Source organism: Athalia rosae, chromosome 2 (assembly GCF_917208135.1).
Source record: "Athalia rosae chromosome 2, iyAthRosa1.1, whole genome shotgun sequence".
NCBI classification, from domain to species: Eukaryota; Metazoa; Arthropoda; class Insecta; order Hymenoptera; family Athaliidae; genus Athalia; species Athalia rosae.
In genome coordinates this window covers 4076189-4097335 of record NC_064027.1, presented here as the reverse complement: position 1 = coordinate 4097335, position 21147 = coordinate 4076189, and the positions used below count along the sequence as shown (strand labels likewise).

General features: G+C 35.0%; 2 protein-coding genes across 7 annotated transcripts in view; both read left to right on the top strand.

Annotated features, from left to right (window-relative positions):
• The window catches only part of LOC105692332 (moesin/ezrin/radixin homolog 1), a 29887-nt gene extending 20697 nt beyond the window's left edge, over positions 1 to 9190 (top strand). For all 3 annotated transcript variants that reach the window (XM_048650240.1, XM_012411455.3, XM_048650239.1), the window contains 7 exons: positions 993 to 1115; positions 1252 to 1524; positions 1635 to 1964; positions 2261 to 2503; positions 3518 to 3693; positions 3860 to 4070; positions 4190 to 9190. In XM_048650240.1, coding sequence (XP_048506197.1) covers positions 993 to 1115; positions 1252 to 1524; positions 1635 to 1964; positions 2261 to 2503; positions 3518 to 3693; positions 3860 to 4070; positions 4190 to 4354 — 1521 coding nt within the window. In that variant the 3' untranslated portion in view covers positions 4355 to 9190. The remainder of the gene's footprint in view (positions 1 to 992; positions 1116 to 1251; positions 1525 to 1634; positions 1965 to 2260; positions 2504 to 3517; positions 3694 to 3859; positions 4071 to 4189) is intronic.
• A 1685-nt stretch (positions 9191 to 10875) lies between these two features.
• On the top strand, positions 10876 to 19656 carry LOC105692364 (mitogen-activated protein kinase kinase kinase 4). Of its 4 annotated transcripts, none has more exons than XM_012411524.3 (18): positions 10876 to 11012; positions 12438 to 12572; positions 12793 to 13069; positions 13226 to 13414; positions 13608 to 13804; positions 13954 to 14367; positions 14624 to 14875; positions 14940 to 15164; positions 15285 to 15701; positions 15907 to 16014; positions 16101 to 16257; positions 16328 to 16781; positions 16894 to 17262; positions 17379 to 17566; positions 17681 to 17849; positions 17932 to 18054; positions 18138 to 18289; positions 18364 to 19656. In XM_012411524.3, the coding sequence occupies exons 1-18, from the start codon at positions 10930 to 10932 to the stop codon at positions 18517 to 18519; spliced, it is 4065 nt and encodes a 1354-aa protein (XP_012266947.2). In that variant the 5' UTR covers positions 10876 to 10929; the 3' UTR covers positions 18520 to 19656. The 4 variants fall into 4 exon arrangements, with proteins under 4 accessions (XP_012266947.2, XP_048506194.1, XP_048506193.1 ...); XM_048650237.1 differs by lacking the exon at positions 10876 to 11012 and adding an exon at positions 11269 to 11402; XM_048650236.1 differs by lacking the exon at positions 10876 to 11012 and adding an exon at positions 12025 to 12283.
• Positions 19657 to 21147: the final 1491 nt, after the last annotated feature.

Sequence of the window (21147 nt, the reverse complement as noted above, 5' to 3'; positions counted from 1 at the left end):
CGAGATTATTAGTTGATTGAATAGATACATACGAGCAAATAGGTGTCTCCATCAGAAATTTACGTTAGATTACAGCTGATCCAAAGCATATGTTTCGTTTGTTATCTACTCAAAATTGTTATCGGTATATAAATTCTTCAATATTTTTTACCTTCTTTAGTAACGGTTCCTCAAAAAAAATTAATAGAGTTTCGCGGCTATTTTATTCCGTAAACGCTAATTTGAATTACTATCTGAAAGTGAGGACTATTCATGGTTATGGCATATCATTACAGGTGGGTTTATTCAATCGGCGAAAAATTTGGCACGTAAGACAAATTAACCATTTGGATTTTTCTGTAATGTCAAACTTGTCGTTGCATATAGAGCTTTCTAGTGGCACAGTTTATACCGCGTTTTCTCTACTTTACGATCAATTTATACGCAAATTAATTATTTTCCAGTCATATACGCAATAACTTACATTTGTATCATGCTGTAAGATATCGCAAGTGATTCATAATTATTTCAATTCGAAAGACGAATGTTATCTTTAATTTGCCACCAGAATGAGTGAGTTATCGGTTGTTTAGTATTTTATACGAATGCGTAATGAACTAATCTGCTTCACGCAATGGTCAGCGACACTGACTAAATTTCTGGTTTACGGAAATGAAGTTGTTTAATAATCTTGTGATAAGACAATCAAGATCACTTACTTTAATTTTGTTTTAAACTATTCTAATGGATCTATACATTATGTATCACGAGTTACCACGACGTTGTGTTTCCAGTAAATTCAGCTTCTTTCATTTTGCATTATTACAAACTCAATATCGTCGGATACCAATTTTTGTCACAGTTTCCATTTTTATTAGTGAACAAACACAAACACCCAGTGCATGATTATATGTTGATGTGCATTTAACCACTTCAATTCACAGGCACTGTTTTTGTACCTATTGTCTCGCGTAAATAATACAACAATTATATCATTCTACCTTGGGTTACAGGTGATGAACCAAGATGTGAAGAAAGAGAATCCCTTGCAATTCAAGTTCCGTGCCAAATTCTATCCGGAAGATGTTGCTGAGGAACTTATTCAGGACATCACGCTTCGTCTATTTTATCTTCAGGTGAGCCGACACTCGTTTAGATCTCATTTTCTTACAGGATCATGCTGACCGTATTTTGCTGATAAAATTTTTTTTGTCGTGAACATGTTATATTCGTATATCCGTAATTCGATAATCCTGGAATTATTTTTTCTAGGTGAAAAATTCCATCTTAACCGATGATATATACTGTCCGCCGGAAACATCCGTGCTATTGGCTTCTTATGCCGTTCAAGCTCGCCATGGAGATTTTCTAAAAAGCTCTCATAGTACTGGCTTTTTAGCCAACGACCGTTTATTACCACAACGTGTCATGGATCAGCATAAAATGAGCAAAGATGAATGGGAAGGTTCCGTTACAACATGGTGGCAGGAACACCGAGGAATGCTTCGCGAAGATGCGATGATGGAATATTTAAAAATTGCTCAGGTATAGAGAATTCCGATTTTTCCAGAATCATGATCAGAATTGTTTCACATGGAAAACATTCCAAGAGTTTATTTAGAAACTACTAAATCATTCGATTTGTTTCCGACCAGGATTTGGAAATGTATGGCGTGAACTACTTCGAAATTCGCAACAAGAAAGGTACCGAACTTTGGCTCGGTGTTGATGCTCTTGGCCTGAATATTTACGAGAAGGATGACAAACTCACACCAAAAATTGGTTTCCCATGGTCAGAGATTCGTAATATCTCCTTCAATGATAGAAAGTTTATCATTAAACCAATCGACAAGAAAGCACCAGATTTTGTCTTCTTCGCACCAAGAGTTAGGATCAACAAGAGAATTTTGGCTCTTTGCATGGGCAACCATGAATTATACATGCGAAGACGTAAGCCTGATACCATCGATGTCCAACAGATGAAGGTTAGTTGAATTATTTATATGTCCGTATAATAATTGTATATTGATCAGATATTCCAACTTCTCACCTCATTTCGGAAGTTCAGTTATATTAGCATTTTAAATTTCGAACACTGCCCTGTGATGTTTACGTTTGTATTTGCTACTCTTGAGTGCCATGATGTCAAAGATTATCTGAGGGTGGTGGATTAGAACAAAGTTGCCTTCTGCTCTGTGAAATGTATGAAATATCTACCCAGCATTTAGATGTTTACTTTAAACTTGAGCTCTGTCAATAAGTATTTGACTTTTCATTAAAGGCTCAAGCTCGTGATGAGAAAATTGCTAAGCAGCAACAAAGAGAAAAGCTTCAGTTGGAAATTGCTGCAAGAGAACGTGCTGAAAAGAAGCAGCAAGAGTATGAGGAGAGGCTCAGAAGTATGGCTGAAGAGATGGAGAGACGGCAGGCCGAACTTTCGGAAGCGCAGGAAATGATTCGACGTTTAGAGGAACAGCTAAAACAACTTCAAGCTGCTAAAGAAGAGCTCGAAGATCGTCAGAAGGTATGTTGTTGTCAATCATTCAGTATTTTCAGCAATTCTTTAAAACTGTCCAGTATTGCGTATTACGATATTTAAGTGAAATAATTTTCTCTAGAATTGCCGCAGTGATAAAAGTAACTAAAATATTTTCGTGCATATTCTGTCAAAATTCAATCCAATTTGTTCTCCTTAGTGATTGTTAAGCAGCGACTGTTTGATATTCCGTGTCTAACTTCTTTTTAAAATAGAATTTACAATTCTAGGAGTTTTTACAAGTCATGGCAATAGCACATGCATATCTTAGCAATGCAGCACTAGCACGTTATTCCAAATATTTATTGGTGAGATACCACTTTCGATCCTAGATGTTTTTCTTTAAACTTTTACAATCCTCATTTTAATTTCTGGTTTTTTACTGATTCTTGAAGTCTTAACAAATTCTAGTGTGTATTTTCAGTTCAAAAGCATTTATAATCTCTACCTCAGAGATGTTCTCAATTACGTATTTTAACCCATAATGTGATGCATGTATTCAAATTTCAAACGCGCCTTGGCTAGTTGTTGTAACTCAGTGGTTTTTTGTCACATGCTGAGGACATGCTATGTGTCAAACAGCTACTAATTATCAAAACCGTGTTCAGCATTGATTGTCGATCATCGATCTATCTGAATTACGGAGTATTGAATTAATAATGGTAGTTTTTCACTGGCAATCTTTTTCAAACTACCTAATTTTCCTATTAATTGAGTATCATATGTAGAAATCTAGAGTAGAATTCAAGTCAGGAGTATTGATTTTCTTATGAATGATATTATTTTCATCAAATTTTCCATAGCACTTCATCCAATAAACGTACAATAATAAGATCAGAATTTGTAGGATTTTTATGCAATAATATCGTAGTCACGGATAATTGCATATAAAAAATCCAATTACCTGGCTATTAGCTGGTGTAATTGTTATAATACAAATATTTTATTGTGTTGTAATCAGGATTGATGTTTCTTCAAAAAATAATTCATTGATATTTTTAGGAATTGACAGTGATGATGGAAAAGCTAGAACGCTCCCAAGAAATGGAGGCTGCAGAGCGCATGAAGCTGGAACAGGAGATTAGAGCAAAGCAAGAAGAAGTTCAACGTATTCAATCTGAAGTTGACGTTAAAGATGCAGAAGCTCGAAGACTTCAAGAAGAAGTAGAGGCAGCCAGGTACAATTATGAATTTGTGTTTTAATCGTGACTCTGCAATACCGTACAAATTACAGTAGATATAATCCATATCTGGTTGCACACCTGAAAAAACCAGATTATGCCAACTGCATTTTACAAAGCAACTATGCGACAGATCATAAAATATATGAATGGCATATTTCAGAATTAGGCAAGAGGAGGCATTCCAATCAAGTACAACTCCCCAACATCATCATGTTGAAGAGAATGAAGAAGAGGGCGAGGAAGAGGGAGAAGATGAAAGCCCACAGGGCGATGTTACTAAGGACCTTGCTACTGACGAGTCGATCATTGATCCAGTTGAAGAGCGACGTACTCTCGCAGAAAGGAACGAACGGCTGCACGACCAGTTGAAGGTACGTGTTTCATACCTTCAAAATCTCCCTGTTATTGCTATTCATGTATCCTAAATAATTAGTTATTATAGTTCCAGTTGTTCGATATATGATTTGTTTTTTTTTCCTTTTATCAACAGGCTCTAAAACAGGACTTGGCCCAATCTCGCGACGAAACAAAGGAAACGGCGATGGACAAAATCCATAGAGAAAACGTACGCCAAGGTCGTGATAAATACAAGACGCTTCGTGAGATTCGTAAAGGCAATACTAAACGTCGTGTTGATCAATTCGAAAACATGTAAATTAAACCCAATCCGTTCTTAATTACACCCTACTACCTAACCTTATTATAAACTTCCATCCTTAGGATTTATATACTTTAATTCATTTACACGGAACAAAATTTTGGATTTTAGTATACAATATAAGTTTAATCGGGTCTAAAAAGCTTACAAAAGTGCCTGTAAATCCGTTCTATTGGCCATTTTGCATAAGTGATCAGTTTGTGGTGTATAGTGTATAGTGTATAGTCGCAGTTTTAAACGTATTACTTAACGGCATATTAGGTAATAATTTCATTCGCGTTTACTCATAATTCACTTGTTATTGAATTCCACTTCTTTATACCAACTCTTATAGCTCGAGTTACGTAATATTTTTGTTTTATCTATTCATTCATTCACCGAAGCTTCCTGATCAACAATATTCGCAGTATGTATATAAAATTGTGTTTTAAAAAACAGGCATGTCTACCAATTTTCATCGTACTTATTTTTCAAACTCTCACTCTTCCAAAATGGCCATGCTTTACATATTCACTAATAATTTTTTTCCGAATCTATGGGTGGCTCATGTCTAATCTATATGCGAGACCGGTACGTGAAATAAATTTCTATGAAACTGTACATTTTTATCGATTGTCCATTTTTCAACAAGAAGTGCAGATTCATTTTTTCAGAATTGGATAGTCAACGAAATAAGCCTATATTTCTTTGCAGTTTCCACTGACGCTGAAATATGTCGTTAAGCCTTATCAACCTCCATATGTGTGGCATTAGTTTCTGTATCTCATGTGTGACACTTGACGCCCCACTTACTGTCCATATGTCATACGTTCTGTTTGGAACAAGATAGCTTGCACCCGTATTTTCGATGTTCGTGTTACAATATTCGTACTCGTTGAAATACATTGGCATTGGTTGTAGTCCATTTAGGACAGTTGTTATGTGTATACGTTTGGAAAGAAGAATGAACTGCGGCGCTGATTTTTGGATATGCTGTGGGGGTAGGGGGCTTAAAAAAGCTTAACTTCAAATTGTCGACCAAGGTTTCCTATGTGCATTCGCCGCCGTTTTGAAAAGGGTGTAAATTTTGTTGTTTTGTGATAACTCGGTTCTCCGTCATAAAACAGAAATTATGATTAGATACTTTTTTGTTGGTTTTTTGACATTCTCCAATTTAGGTCATATGACTTTTTCACCTACAATCCATCGTTATAGAGATATCGAACGAAAAACTGAAAAATTAATAACTTAAAATTGATGAAGTTGCAAGAAACCTTTGATTGAAGACATTTATAGGGTAAGAAGAAAGCATTTCACACTCTTTTAGCGGCAAGCTTAGAAAGAAGATGCGAGGAACATGAACGTATGTTACTATTGCTGTCGGTCAACATGCAACAACATCTGTAACATCGACATGATAAGGATGATGATATGGATGAGTCTAGTATCGGCGAATCATGATTCGCTAGAAATTGATCAGGACTCGGAAGAACAAGAATGCGAACCCGAACTATCGAAGTAAAGAAAAATCTAAACATCCAAAACACCCATTTTTCTTAAAATTACGCGTCATGCGAACACATATCTTGAAAACAAATTTTATACGTGTTATTGATCATTCTAATGTTGTAGTCATTTATATCGTACATATCTATGATTGTACTTTAACAATTTTGTCTTAAACCTTAAATATACTACAAGATTGATGATAAACATTTTTTCGATAAGTATCACGAGAATGGAGAAAAAAAAAAATCAATTCTAACTTCTTAGAAGTCATATGACCTAAATTGTAGTGTCAAAAAACCAAAAAAAAATATCTAATCCTAATTTCCGTATTATGACGGAGAACCGATTTATTGCGAAACAACAAAATTCACACCCTTTTCAAAACGGCGGCGAATGAACATAGGAAATCTTGGTCGATAATTTGATGTTAAGCTTTTTTAAGCCCCCCCACAGCATATCCAAAAATAAGCTTTCTCGGTTCATTTTCCTTTCTAAGCCTTTTTTTTCGTATGTAATGACTGTACTAATTTCCGAAACGTACATTTTATATATTTTATATAAAGATCATCCACTAATTACTTGCAGTGCGAGCGGGTGCATAGATGTGCTATTATATTTTTTTCACCAAAGTGCAATTATTTCAGAATAATTAATATCAACGATGATTTTCGCTAAAGTCCCAAACATTATGTAATGTCTGAAGTTCTATAAACATTAGAACGAACATTATTTGTTTGAATAAAGAAAAGTTTCATATTTATTGAGAAAGAATACAATCACCCTGCTCCATGACATACATCAAACATGATATTCGAAAAAAGTATTTCCACAGATGCATTGAGCACATCAATGTATGTCATTGAGTAGCATGTCAAACTATTTGTAGACTATCCTTCATACGTAATTAATTCATAATTTTCTTCGAACAAAGCAGCGTTATTCGAGATTATTTTTAATATTGTGCTAACTCAGAAATGAGATTATATTTCTTTGTGCTCAATGATGGCTCTGCATTGTTTCTCATCGTATTGCGAATCGGAATGGTGCTATATGGTCTTATTTACGTTCTTTAATTAATAAAATCGAAAGATTGCTGTGGCCCATAGAGCTTTTTCAGGTCTACTTGAAGGTAATAATGCATTATCTTGAAACTGAATGAAAATATTCAAATCAAAAATACCTAATCAAAATTCACAGATATAATATTGAGAATTGTGTTTGGAGACAACCAATGACATTGTATGGTAATTATATTAAGTGATATCGGATATCAAAAAATTTCGCATTAACATTAAAACCTTCTGCGAACTACTTGTAAGTCATTTCAGATTAGTACGAACAGAGTACAATTACTATTGAGTAATTTTTTATTGAACACTCGTGGCCTTTACTGATATACAAAAATTGAATAATACTGCATGCCAACTTTAATATCTCGTGTGACTTTTCTGCTATGCTATACATCCAGATAAAACTCGTGCACAAAATAGTGTGCCTGATTTGTATTTTTTGAGCGCATTGCAAATTTCGCACGGTATGTGTAAGTATGAGCTTTCGACTTTTTTGAAAAAAAAACTGTGGCGCAATTTGGCATGCCAGATAATTGTTAAGCGAGTTTTTTTAGAGAGAGGAGGGAAAACACCAACTTGTAAGATTTGCAACTTGAATTATTCTCTGAAAACTGGCGATGCCTGTCCATATAAACATTGGACTGGATATTCTTAATGTAAGACACTAAGAATCTGATGAACATTCGCTATGTAATATTATCGCTAACGCCCTCACTACCGCTATTACTATTATTAGTATCATCATTACTATACCACACAATAACAATAACCAGCACCGACACCACCACTATCGCTACAAACAATAAGGAATAATTAAATAATTATAGATATTTTTGGATTATATTTATTAGTAATACTTACAATTTAGTATTGTTATTATCATTATTATTATCATTATTACTATTATTATTATTATTATTGACATTATTAGTATTAGTATTATGAGATCATGTTAGAATTCTACTGAAGCAAAGCATTTTATAGTTGTCTATTTCTATTTGTAATGAGAAGCGAGATATGGTATATCAGATAATTTATGCAACATTATGTGTAAAAAGAAACGAAGCAAATTATTATTATTATTATCTTTAATGTTATTAATATTATTATTATATTACTACTACTATTATTATCTATCATTTTCATCATACACAATTGCTTCAATTTCCATCTATGGTGTAAAATTTGGTAGCAACATCGATGAGACATTCCGAAGAATTGACGCGAGATCGTCTATCACTAAATTAATAAATGACATTGGAGTGACATGTTCTACTCTTAGTGAAAGCTATTTTTGTCATTAAATATTGCCGAGAAAATTCATTCAAAATTTACAAGGGGAACTTACCGGCGATGCTATTGCCGTCAGTTCCTCCACTGATGCGTGTTGATGTCTTCTAGTAAAAACGCAGTTGAAGTTAAACATTTTCATTTAGATATACTCAAAAACAACTTTCCAGTGAAAATGATTTTTTTATCATAAAATTTGTTTTTCAATAACTTTTTATGGTAACTGGACAAATGGAAAATCTACAAAACAATTAAAATTGTTGAATCACTCAATCAAAAATGTACTACGCCGAATCTAAAAATATTTTGATACCTCTATGAGCTTATAACAAACTAAATTCCTCATTTCTACGAAAGATTCGAATTCTTTTTTCTGAAATATTTAATGTGTTCCATTTAGCCTATTTCGGGAGAAAGGTAGAAGTTGAAAAAACTCCTTTACCTTTTTTATATTGTTATTAACATTTAAACCACAGCCAATTGATGAAACAACCGTTAGTGATGATCCACCTATCACTGCAACAATCCATACGGCTAAGTTGAAATATCAATACAAATATTTGGATATTCAGTCATTATTATTTCTTAATGAATTACGTTCATCCTTGTTGTAATAAATATACATATGCATATTGCAAGGCACTAGGATAACTTGAAATCATTTATTCTTTATAACTGAAAATCGATCATAAATAGCATAGTGCAACATGCGTGCATTTTGCAGACGTCCACTATCGCAGTTATTTTGTATAGAAAAAAAAAAAATTATTAATAACTAAACGGTTCATTTGCTAATTTTTCTGTACTAGAAGGTTTCCAGCAGTATTATAATATGAAAACGAGAAATTTGGTGTAAATCATTGATATACTTTCTATTGAAAAGTACAATGTTAACTTTGTTGGTGCAAGGATATATGGAAACTATTGTACTTGCTACGAAAACTAGAGATTGTTTAATTAAAAATCGTATCTTATAAAAAAAGAATTCCATGTATTTGTACTTTATTTTTTATCCTTTACAATCAGGGAAATTTTTTGTTGAAACCACCAAAATATTGATCTAATAAATCAAATTAATGTTGCTTCCAGACAGCAACAAAACTATTTTTTTCGAATGAATCACAAAATTTCTTGTCTCATTGAGGCTTTGATTTTTTAATAAAAACGATGAATCATTAATCAGGAAGAATTGTTTTTATTGATTACAAAAAAAAAAACTTATACAAATCGACTAAGAAGGCAAAGTTTTTTATCCAACAAATTTTTTTTTTTCTGTGTGTACCTCATTTCTCGGATCTACGATCATTCTTTACGTGATTAACATAGTAGTAGTACCAAATCACATGGACGTACAGTATTTAATTATTCACTTTTTTTTTTACTATGACGCGATTAAGATTAGAAGAATCGTATTTTTCAAGAACAATTCGAATTTCCATAATTTACTACAAAAATTACGCAGTGTCGAGGTTTATACGCTGTTTTGGTCGGGAATTTACGTTTGTCATTCAGACTGTTCCGCCAGTCTGCATTGAAATCCCAGACTTGGCCGTCTGAATCATAGTTCCTCTATCTTCCTGTTCGTACTTTCAATCCGCTCCTTACGCAACGGCTTTCTAGATTGAACGGCTTCTACCGGTTCATTACTTTTTATTTTATTTATTTTCATTTTCTCCTCAAGAAGGGAATCCCTGATTTTTTCATCATTTTTTAGATCAGCGAATGCTTATTGTTAGTGGACATTAGGAATGTCTCAGGGTTTTAGATTCAAATCTCTGCTTGCAAAACCATTTCATGTATACATGTATGACAGAGCAATCAGCAACTATAGAGATTGATAACGATGAAAATGAAAAGTTATTTGACAATCTGATAAGTTAAGTTTTACTTCATAATGTTGAGTTCGTCCATTGTTCAATTTCTGCAATATATCTACAAGAATTTTGTTTTGAAGTCGGTTTACCGCTCAGACATTATCTGTTCCCAATTCTGTCTGATGATCAAAATTGTATTCGTAAACGTAATATAATAGAGGGTCTTCAATTATAATTCATTAATGTTACATCAGTAGTTATATCTGAAGCACGTAAAGTAATCTAATCAGTAAAAGCTTAACGTATAGTTAGCTCGCTGAACAAGTAATGGCGTCGTTCGGAATTTGAGCAGGTAGGTATAAAAGAATATCAATAGCGAAGGTGAGATAGGGAAATCATATATTACACCATATAAAGTTTATTCTCATTCCAAATATGTATATTTGTCTGAATAAACCACATTCTCTTTGATGGTGTTACATACTATTCTCTGCTTAAATTTATATGTTCCATAGATTTGTATACATATGCAGGGTAGAGGACATGAGTGATGCATTTTGTCGGGGGAATCCGGACGCCTGATAATTTTACTGATAATTCCGATAAATTATTATCTGAAGCAACTCATGCTGCGCTTTGGGACCGTGATCGCAATTTGTAAAATCCGAGAGTCACCTCCCATTGAACGAATCTCCTATACATTCATATTTCATACTAGCGAATGCCGTACGATGCCGCTATCACCTCATACTTGACCGTGCTTGACACTCGAACTCGACAGTCCCTGTACCTCGTTGATGTTCGTAAACCCACTAATATATATATGTATATGTAATAAATGTCGTAAACCGAATGAGACGGTTACACCTGTAAAAAGTCAAGTTAATTGTGTCATTCTAAGTGGTGAAAAATGTCATTAGAAAACGACTTCAAAATAAATCGGGAGGGCTCAGTTGAATCGCAAGGTTTCGATGGGGATGATTCAGATGACAGGTAGGTTCTTTTCAAATAGTTACATCACTAAAATGTTGTTAAAAATAGAATTGTAGATTAACACCTCAAGCCTTTTTGTTTACATAGCAGCGTAACCATCGCTTCGTTTGCCATTAGCAGCTAGACGACGTTATGCAAATAGCCTAAATACTTATTCAATTCGGCGAACACGCATAACCTAACAGTATTTTTATAGGAATGTAATTGATTTGTATTTTTGTACGGGACGTTGGTACGACGATTGAAGCATTCTAGTATCGCGTGTACCATTGTTCGAGCTATTGTTGTTTCAAAATTACGCGCCAGTCATTCACGTTGAGCATGCAATTATCAGCTAATCTCTGATATCAAGTAAAAGCGTTAGGGATTACTTAAGTGAATTTTAAACAGGTACCATATTATTCGGTAGTTCTACGCAAGGTGGCATATTCTGACAATTTTTAGAATTTTATCACATCTTTCAAAAATTACTCACTTGCTACTACTAACAATAAAGCTGCTTTAAACTGGAATTTGTCCATCGATACATTACGACCTTATATGACTAGTATTTAATTGCTATTCAATTTATTCAAATTCTTTTCTTATGATAATCATTGAAAGTTCTTCACCTGAAGTCCCATGAACTGAGCTCATAGTTTCAAAATGATATTTGAGACTGGAGAAGTTACCCACTTCCAAAAACTTATTTTGTTTGTATGATTATTACAAATTGTTCATCACTCAATATTTTTGCTGAATGCTGTATGATGCATATAGTTCATCAAACAGACTTAGTCATAAATACCTCATTTCGATGTGGCCCAGAACAATATTTGCAATATTTACTCAAAATTTTGTCACTACCAATCTTCAGTCAACAATTTCCATATATTTGTTCTTATCTGGGCTTGGTTGTATTGGTGTACCTACTTTAGAGCTTTGATATATCGTCACGATATGAGACAATACATCCATCAGATGTATGATCAGTACATCCTCTTTTTCACACGGACTACTATGATTTTTTTTCGATTACTTAATGATGCTTTCAATCAGGATTCATTTGATATTTTTACTAACTGAATACTCAACTCACTGAGCTTATTACAGTCACCTCCATTCAAAATCATCAAGTACTTGGTGAAAAATACTTACGTGTACTGTTATGTAATGCAACAGTGTATGACTTATTGCTTTTGTAACATTTTTGTCCCACTGGGAATGATCAACATAGATTTTTGAAGGGAAATGTAGGTCCAAACGATCAGTCAAAATTTCATCGAAAAAAGGTGTGCTGACAACCTGTAACTATTTGAATGTAGTTCTAAGAGTTTTAAGTGATGAAAGTGCTGGCCACAAGAATTCAGGGAATATTTCAGTCGAAATATTTGGATTTATCTAAAAAGTTGACAGGATTTAAAGAACTATGTTTTTTTGCCATAGCAAAAAAAAATCGCTGAGTCCAGATGCTGAGTTCGAGGAAACACTTCATGCCATGACTGATCTCTATGGACAAACACCTCCAAGAACACGCTTTAACAGAAGGCAGAGAGAAAAAAAACAAAAAGATATCGAAGTGTAAGTACCTCGGTTACTACTGAATTCATCTCACTTAAATAGATTAAAATAATCTAGCAAAAAATCATTGAATTCATGTGGGATGAAATTCGTATTGTTTTTATTGCATCATTGGACTGATGTTTTAGTCTCCGAGTATTGAGTTAAGAATGAACATAGCTATTATGTAATAATGCTTGTGTCAGGATAAGCATTATCCTAAATACCTCTTCTGATTTAGAGAGGTGAAGTCTTCGCCAAAAACTGTCCACTGTCGGCCACAAATAACTAGACGCAATACATTTGATACGATGCTGTTCAATGAAATGTGTGACAGAGCGGATAAAGATAGAGACAAAGAAACGGAGGGTGAGGCCATTAAGGAAGGCAGTCGCAGAAATAAGAGGAACTTGAAATTGCTGCGAGGTTCTGAACGGGATTTGAAGTTGGACGTTTCGGCAGCTGTTAGTTACGGGGAAAGGGCAGAGAAGCCATTAGTTACAACACCAATTATAAAAGTACGATGCTTGTTTCGAATTAGCTTGAATATTTAAGACATCATTAAACTCAGGTCTTTCTTTGGTCATTCATTGTATTGGCTCATTTGATAATTAGGTTGTTAAAATCTTTCAAAAAACTCTGTGAAATCAATTAATTGTATATATGTATTTCAGATTGAAACTAGAAATCGATTTCGTAGTTTACGCTCAAAGCCAGTAGATGTGGAGGAAAACAGACACAAAGATGATATCACTGAATCACAACAAGAAACCAAAAATGATCTTGCCGCTAAGTCTCCAAAATCTTTAAGTCTGAAAGAGCGAGAGATTTTTCATGACACATTTTCATTCTTAATCAAGCTAGTAAGTTTATCTTAATATCTATAGGTTTTATATTCTTTACCTAGTAATCATCTAATATAATTATTAGCATTTTTACAGTAGCAAACTCCTACTGCATATCATGATCTTGCCTATAAAAATTCACATGGTTGTCATCATTTTGCTATATGCTTTCTGAAGATATGAAGAGTACTGAACCATTTATCTTGAATAGGGTAGTTCTGACAAAGAGCGTAACTGTCGTCGTCAAATGAGCAGTGAAGAGACGAGATGGCAGAATGAGTTGAAAGACTTAATTTGGCTAGAACTGCAAGCTCATCATGCTGACCGTACTCCAACAGCACAGGATGAATATTTGTGCAAACAGCGAGAAGCCGTTGGCGCTTTACTGAAAGAGATTATGGAATACAGGTTAATACAACTTGGTTTTTCCCAGAAAATTTGAAAAACCGAAATATTTTTGTTCGTATTATTTTACAAGCCAAACTCAGTTGCAGTATAAATGATCATTTGGTCTTTCGCTATTGAGAAATTCATTCTGAAAACTTATTTTTCAATAGGTTTTATCCACAGAGTTCCTCTGATCCTGGCTCAGCATCCATCATCTCTAGTGATAGTGGTATAGAAGACGCCGTAAATTCAGCTATGTTTCCGACTTTTGATGCAAGTCCGTGTCCTGGTTGTCTATCGATGCATTGTCGGTCCTGTTGCCGGGCTCAAACAGATGCGTTGAAACAGGTGGAAGGGCTTTTGGGAAGATTGGAAGCAGCAGAAGCTCTTTACCCATCGTCACATGCACTAGCAAGCCAGTACCCAATGTACAAGAGTCCAGAATTCATTGGCAGAGTCAAAGCATTGTGTCTCTGGTATAACATGACCAAGCATCAAAAATTAAAATTATTAATCCTCGGTAGACTTTTGAGATTTCTACACACCAAGAAGAGACCAGAAGAAACGGTTGACTCAGGGACAAGGTAATTATTCGAACGATTTGGACTACGAACCTTTATACAGATCTTACAAATTGACTGATCCTTGTCGTTACAATATCCAAATGAAAGTTGCAAGTCTTATTTATCTTAAAATGATTGATTGATTTTTTTCAAGATTTTCTCAAATGAGACTTGCTTTAAATTTCTTGTAGGGGTGAAATTGATGATCTACTTTCAATGGATCAATAATATGGCAGGGGGAGTATAACATTGTTTCAACAGAATATATGGTTTACAGTTCGAGGTCATCGGACACATTAGATTCTGTAGATGCAAATTCTATCACACGTCAATGTCTAGTTCGCTTTGACTTACCACCTGGAGAAAATACCAGCCCTAGTGACAGTAATAACAGTACATCATCTTTAGAAACGACGTCATTTAACCGCTATTGGCCATCAACACCTGATTCGGGAATGTTTACTCCAGTGGAAGATGAAAGGAACCATTTGGATTTTTATCTCATGGAATTTGACCGTCTCTCGTATAGGTCAGTGAATCAAAAGTCACTTTTCTCCCAAATTAAAACAAATATTAACAACCCTCTATTTTAGAAAGTACATAGAAGATGTTTTAAAAATTCGAGGCCTTCGAAAGAGCTTGCACTTCTTAGAAAAATTACATACATCGGTTTTACGAAAAGCCAGACTGACATTAGAAAAATACGATGACAGCAATCTGGAAAATAGTACTGGCGAAGAGTACGAAGGTGATGCTGAGTTAAGGAGGTATGGTACTTGGAGCCCCGAGGCAAGAGAATTGCATTTGCCATCTTACAGGTAATAAGAGTTACAAAGTCTGTTGGTACTTTATTGTACTAATTAATGACAAATCATTAGTTACAAAATTGTTGAAATTTGAACAGTGAAAATATAACTAGAGAAAACTTTTGTTTTCAGGGCAGCTTTTGTATTTCTTTCACGTGTGCCATTGGACTTGGTCCACGAATTCTTGAGAATGAGATTAGAACAAAAACCTGAGCAGCCTAGTGCTCTGTCAGTTCGGCAGTTGATGCGAGAACTACGTGAAGGATTAAAGATTGCATGCATACATCGTGAGAGATTTCGAGCGCATTCATGTGCAGTTATCGCAGCAGATGGAGAAACTAGTACAACGTTGTTTTGTGAAGATATCAAAGATTTTGACCAAAGTTTGAAAGCAGTGTTTGAAGTATATTTACATTATTTGGAACAATGGGTTGGCATGGTTGAATATGAGAGTTGTCATAAAAATCTCATCGAAGATGAATGGGCCTTCGTCACGTCCATTGCTGATGATATATCGGATGGATATGCCATAGCCAGCATCAAATTTTGGTGAGTGCTGTGATGCTACAAAAAATTTCCTCACCAGTTGGGATGTTTGCTAAAATAGAATTTTCCGGTATGATTAATGCAACGTAGCTTATTTTTTATTTCCACCATCTCAGCTGGTGCGGAGTTTATGATTTTATCAGGCACAATCGTAGATGTGGGAAAAACCTTGAACACAAGGTTCATTATTTTTAATGACAAATTTCAGCGGAATAGCATGTACGATGTTGTATCAGGCTAAAGAATTCATAGCGAACCGACCCAGAGAAATCATGGAAGTCATGTCTTCCGAAGAGGGCGAAGATGAGATATCAAAGTAAATAAAAAATATATCCCAGTCATATTTTAACCCATTTTTAACATGAATAGAATTCATATGCTGATCGTAAATTTATATTTCAGATATCAAATTATGTCAGCTGCTAGAGAAATACAGGGGATGTTTGTCGTTGCTAAAGATAGGGTAATGCGGAATATTACCTTTGCCAAATCCTTGAAACAGGACATTCAGCAATTAGCACAAACGCCCGAGGTTGCGGAGACGATCAACAAGTTGAAGGTGGGCTTGTTATTGGACATTATCTGAGGTCCATTGTGACGTTGGTGAATAACAAATGCTTTATCAACAGATAGCAGTTATGGATCTTCGACACCAAATCACATCTACAATTGAAGATGTTCAAAATGGGATCAATCAAAGTGAGCAACCCAAAATTGAATCAGAGCGTATAACCATGCGCTCCAGATCAAGAGAAATTTTACATCAAGCCTTCAAGATGGGCTTCGAATATCATAAAGAATTATGCAAACTGTTCTCATGTGAGGAAAGATCGGTATTGGCTCGAGGATTAGTTAGCTTTGCTTTGTTGTGGATGGATTTCGTTAAAACTTGTTGCGACAGAGGCAGGGGCTTGAGACCAAGATGGGCAAACCAAGGCTTGGACTTCCTCATGACTGTTTGTGAACCGTTGAACACAAAACATCTAACAGACCAGGAGTTCGAGGAGTTGAAGACATGTATGGACCGCTGTATTTCACATGTAATTGGAACAGCTGCAGTCAGTTCGCCCGGAGATGTAGAAAGTAAGAATTTGTTTTGTTTTTCCGATACAAATTGGAAATATCATTATGTGCAACCTTCATCGTTTGTTACAAAAATGGAAATATTTCATATAAAATAAATGTTTTCTTTCAGATTTGAGAAAATCTCCCCGTTCACGAACAGCATCCCCAGCTCGTCTGCGAAGCAGAACAACGAACAAAAGTAATTTGCAAAAAAATCGCGAAACTCTGGAATTCCCAGAATCACCAGTGTCAACAATGAAAATCACTTCACCAAGTATAACAGATGGAGTATCGGCAGTGACGCTATCGGTACCTGAACACCCAGGACTAGCTAGGCACCATCGAGTAGCATTGGCTGTGAAACGTCTAGATCAAGAATTAGAGGAAAATTTAAAAAATAAACAAGTAATTGGGCAAATAACAGAAAGAAGGGCAGCTGACAGACCTCACATTAAATCAAGAAGAGTTACATTTACATGGCAGCGTGGTATAAAAATAGGCACGTATTTTTTTTCCGCTCAATAAGTGTGTGGAGATCATAGCGAAAAAGGTTCCGATACTATGAGTTTAAATATATTAGTAAAAGTGTTTAAATTTAATTGTTCTTTTTCCCAGGTCAGGGACGCTTTGGAAAAGTGTACACAGTAGTCAATAATAGAACTGGCGAACTTCTGGCTATGAAAGAGGTTCAATTGCAGCCAGGCGATCACAGGGCTATTCGAAGGGTTGCTGAGGAGTTGCAAATATTTGAAGGGATTCAGCATAAACATTTGGTCCACTATCACGGAGTCGAAATACATAGGGTGTGTTATTAATTTCTATATTGAGAAAAATTTGATGGCGGCAAAGCTGAGTTCTAGGGGTATTAGTAGCTAGCTAAAGGGAGCATGCGTTTATTCACTTTTCTAACTGTTCAGGAGGAAATGCTTATTTTCATGGAATTCTGTGCCGAGGGAACGCTAGAAAGCCTAGTCGCAGGCAGTGGAAATGGTCTACCTGAACCTCTGGTTAGAAAATATACTCACCAACTCCTATTAGCCGTTTCCGTATTACATTACCATGGTGTCGTCCATCGAGATATTAAGAGTGAGTCTGAGATGATGTGTCATAGCTTACGTTTTACGTAATTAAAGTTAGGCTTATTCTCAGTCAACCATGTTTGTTACAGCTGCAAATGTATTTTTAACTGATGAAGAAAATTGTCTCAAACTTGGAGATTTTGGATCAGCAGTAAAGATTAAAGCTCACACAACAATGCCTGGAGAACTTCAGGGCTTTGTGGGAACACAAGGTAAGTGGATTTTTTCACTATCTTCCATTCATGATCGCACCTTTGTCGTTTGTCTAATTTTGTGATAAATTTTTTTCTCCCAGCATACATGGCTCCTGAAGTTTTTATGAAAACTGAATCTGAGGGACATGGTAGAGCTGCAGATATTTGGTCAGTGGGTTGTTGCGTCGTTGAGATGTCTAGCGGGAAAAGGCCTTGGGCGGAATATGACTCAAATTATCAAATCATGTTTAAGGTGAGACCTATTACGAAAATTGACCAGAGAATAGGACTAAATCTGAGTACTTTTATAAAAATATGCTGTTTCAGGTTGGGATGGGTGAAAGTCCAGCACCTCCTAAGCATCTTTCAATTGAGGGCGTGGAATTCATTGATAAGTGTTTACAACACGATCCAAAGTTACGTCCGACTGCACTTGAATTGTTGGAAGAAACATTTGTCCGAATGTGTGACGATGACAGATGAACAAAAAAGTTTCATTGATTGTTGTCTTTCAATGATACTATGCCTTGACAATGACAATTCATTTAGCATATTGGTAGATGAAGTCTCCGAAGTAGCATTAAAACGATATTTTTACAGCTCAACCCTTATAGACGAAAAATTGTAGCTACATGCAGCTTATATTTCATGTTTGTGTATCGGCTTAACACATATTCCCATTTTATTGAATGTTGAATGTAATGATCTTATTGGTACACACCCTCAAAGAACCACATTATTTTATTAATGTATATTTGATGTTATCAGAATAAGGGATAGACGGTATTATCACATGTGATATATTTTTCGAGCAAATTTTGCCCATGTAGTAGATGTTATTAATTTACTGTCAGTACGACAGTTTTTCACAGCTATTTTTATTATGTTTAGTTAATGGTCCAAATGCAGCAGAAAATTGAGATGTTGATGCGATACGGATTATAATTCTGACATGAGACTTGTGTCTGAGAGTTCGAATTTATTATGATTTTATGTATGCCGACGAACTTTGCAGCCCATAAACTGAGCAACCCGAGCAGGTAATGGTGAATCATTTTGTCGGAACTATAAAATTTGCCATGTTAGTTCGTTGATTCCTTTTTTCGAGCGACAACCGTTTTCGTCTTATTGACCTAAGAAAATGTATAGTATGAATGTATGATGTTCAAGATATTCTGTGTCGATGTATTCGCTCTTAAAATATTGTTGATTTTTATTCTTGTTTTACACCAATTGTTAATAATTTTTTCGCAGAATTTAGTGCAATTTCTGAGAGTCTATACAGGTACTTAAACCTCATTGCTCCTATTCATCAATTATTCAAATATGTAACATTCCTGGATGTCCAAAATTTATTACGCAACTTAAAAATGAATCGTCAATCATCACTGAGACCTCAGAGAATGTTGACGATCAGTGTTTAGTAAATTATGCAACCAACTTTTTTGAGTGTTCACAATATACCTGAATCTTGGTATCGTCACGGACAACGAAATTACGATGCGGTTTACTAAACATAAACTTGAGTACTAGCATAATATTGTATATACCTGTGTATTGCAATTCATTGCATAGAGCACGACAGTGTACTTTGAATAAAATCCAAGCCACACGTTGAAATTGATTGCAGTTATATGGCTGCCTTGTCCTGATCTGTTTGTCATTTCTAATTTTCAAAATTTTCTTAAAAAAATTTATAACACTTATAATATAACACTTATAACTTATATTAGAAAATCCCGAGCTGCCGAGCAATTCAAAAACCTAATCAGCACCCTCATTTTTCATTTATTTATGGTCCGATGATTGGTAAAAAAAACTGACTTTTATGTCAGTTTATTCTTTATTTGTGGTTTCGTAGGTAGCAGCTTAAAACGTATCAGCCAGAAGGTTGGAAGATAATTGCAGCTGCACGGTACATTCTACGGATTCGTATTCAGGAAGCTAAAATACATAGGGGTGGGTTGAAGTCTATTCCTTCCCAATTCCCACGTTCATCTTCAAGATATTTACCAAAACTCGTGTTGAAAATGTGCGATTTCATACCAATCACTTTTTTACGAATGGAAAAATCAAAGTTTGGTGCAAATCACATATGAACTGTGCGAATGACGAATGTTCATGCAAAAAATGTAACTCACGGGATAATGTTTCAACAGAATTTATTCACATAGATAGTTGTACATTCATGTATATATTTATACATACCTATATATGTATATATACATATAGTATACAATATACTTATATTAGTATGTATTTTTATGCATGGTATTTTTCAGAGGTATCCTTTGTATACTTTCTGTACAAACAGGAAGCGGTATATGGGAACTATTCTTATCAGTGTCTATGCGACATTGAGACACTTATCACAAACTGAAGCTGTACTAGGTGCACACAGTATACAAGGGGTCAACAATACTAACGGAGAATTTTTGGATGTTTCATATACGATGTTGAATAACTGAACATTTTTACGCATGATTATTACACATTGATATCTCCATGGCTTGGACCGATAAAGCTGCACCTGGCTTCCAATTTCAAAAGCGTGGACGATCTCGCGTTTGTGGCAACGAAAACTTGCCCCACCTCGACACACGTATACGGAAAATGTGCCACACGGTATAATGAGAGGTACAACGTTATTCGTCCAGGTCATCGATAATTGATCCCGATTGAACAAACGACTCTATGTACATCGATGATTACAGTGTGAATACAACACGTAAGATTTGAAATGCATTGCGAAAGATCGCCAGGTATAATTGATGTTATAAAACGATGAAAGAATCTGAAAATTATGAACCTGTAATAGCCCTCATTCGAATGACGGGTATATAATTATGAAATTTGCTAAACGCTCAGACTCGTGAGATTCGCGGCAATATATAGATAGCAAATGCGTTTGCTTTTTGAGAAGATTCTAAATATTTTAAACATCGAATTTATCCGCTCGTCGTTTTCATAATTCATCCAATTAGTTGCTCGAGTATTTATACATCTGTATTAGGATACTGGTTTCAAATATACCATTTGATTTCATCACAATAAGACGTTAGTGATTGGTACAATCACTGATTAGTAATATTACAGTGTACGATATGCTAT